This window comes from Eimeria tenella, genomic scaffold (genome assembly GCF_000499545.2).
Source record: "Eimeria tenella Houghton genomic scaffold, Eth_scaff2415, whole genome shotgun sequence".
NCBI classification, from domain to species: Eukaryota; Apicomplexa; class Conoidasida; order Eucoccidiorida; family Eimeriidae; genus Eimeria; species Eimeria tenella.
The window spans coordinates 349-1,741 of record NW_013542278.1 but is presented as its reverse complement, the minus strand read 5'-3'; the positions used below and the strand labels follow the sequence as shown (position 1 = coordinate 1,741).

Genomic DNA, 1,393 nt, shown 5'->3' with positions numbered 1-1,393 from the left:
CCGTGGAGTGTGGCATCCGCTGCTGCTGCTGCTGCTGCCGCTCTGCTGCAGCAGGCGGGGAGTTTGCTGCTGCCTGAAAATCCTTGGGGTCACTTGCTGCGAATTTGCTGCTGGCCGCTGCAGCTCTCGCAAGTTGGTGCTGCTGCCGCGGGCAATGCTGGCGCTGCTGGGTCTGTAGCTGTTGCTCGCGCTGCAGCTGCTGCTGCTGCTGCTGTTGCTGCTGCTGCTGCTGCGTTCGGAGTGAATGAGCAGCTTTGATATTTTGCTCTCCAGGCTCAGGGCCTCCCTTACGCGGTTAACGCACTCGGTAACAGCCTCGAGCCGCAAGCCGGTTTCCCCACTAGGAGCAGCAGCAGCAGCAGCAGCAGCAGCAGCAGCACCTCTTGAAGCTCTTGCAGAAGCTATGGGGGTCTGCGGAAGAGAGCGGATGATGTCTCGCGGTGTAGTGACAGCACTAATGATCACTCTGGGTGACTCCAGACCCCCTGCTGCAGCTGCTGGTGCAGCTGCTGCTGCAGTTGCTGCTGCTGCTGCGGTGGAACCCTCCCCCGTGTGGCCCCTGTCGTCCCGCTGCAGCAGCAGCTGCTGCTTCTGAAGTGGAAGAAGAGGAACCGGCGCTGAGCTGCGGGGGAATTCTGGGGGCGGAGGCAGCGCAGACACAGCAGCAGCAGTAGCAGCTGCTGCTGCTGCTGCGCTGCGGTGCGAAAGCAGCAGCGGAGTCTCACTAAAGCAGTTCCCTTGCTGCTGTTCCTGCTGCAGTGCCGGCAGCGACAGCTCAGCAGCATCGCCGCAGCCCCGAGCTATTCTTTCCCCGCTGCGGAATTCCCCTTGCTGCTGCTCTTGTGGCCGCACGTCGCTGCTGCTGCTGCTGCTGCTGCTGCTGGCGCTGCTGCGCTGCAGCAGCATTTTTCGCTGCCGCTCCGTCAGCAGCACAACGTTTGGCGATCCCAAGGAGGTTTCCTTTTCGCGTTGCATCTGCGAGCCTCTTTTTGCAGCAGCAGCAGCAGCAGCAAGAGTGTTTTCTGCTGCAGCAGAATCCGGCAGCATCAACTGCTGCCGCACGAAGGCCATTAGACGCGCGTCTCTCCGTCGCAGCAATTCCTGAGCAGCAAAAAACAACAAAACAAAAAAGCAGCACATTTTGAACTGGCTGCTTCTGCTGCTTGCTGCAGCTTTGCTGCTGCAGCTTTGCTGCTGCAGCTTTGCTGCAGCTTTGCTGCAGTAGAGTGCGCGTAATTTGACTGTTCCTGCAACTTGCGCTAGCAGTAGCAGCAGCAGCAGCAGCAGCACTCTAAGTCGCTGCTGCTGCTGTGCAGCTGCTGCGTACGTCACGTGTGACGAAGTGAGGATGCTGCAGCAGCTTTTGCTGCAGCAGAAAGTGCCTTCTTTGTTT

General features: G+C 59.7%; 1 protein-coding gene across 1 annotated transcript in view; it reads right to left on the bottom strand.

Moving 5' to 3' along the window:
- Positions 1-1,140, bottom strand: part of ETH_00043255 (uncharacterized protein) — a gene marked incomplete at both ends in the record, with an annotated part of 1,260 nt that extends 120 nt beyond the window's left edge. The window contains one exon of the mRNA XM_013374969.1: positions 3-1,140. Coding sequence (XP_013230423.1) covers positions 3-1,140 — 1,138 coding nt within the window. The remainder of the gene's footprint in view (positions 1-2) is intronic.
- Positions 1,141-1,393: the final 253 nt, after the last annotated feature.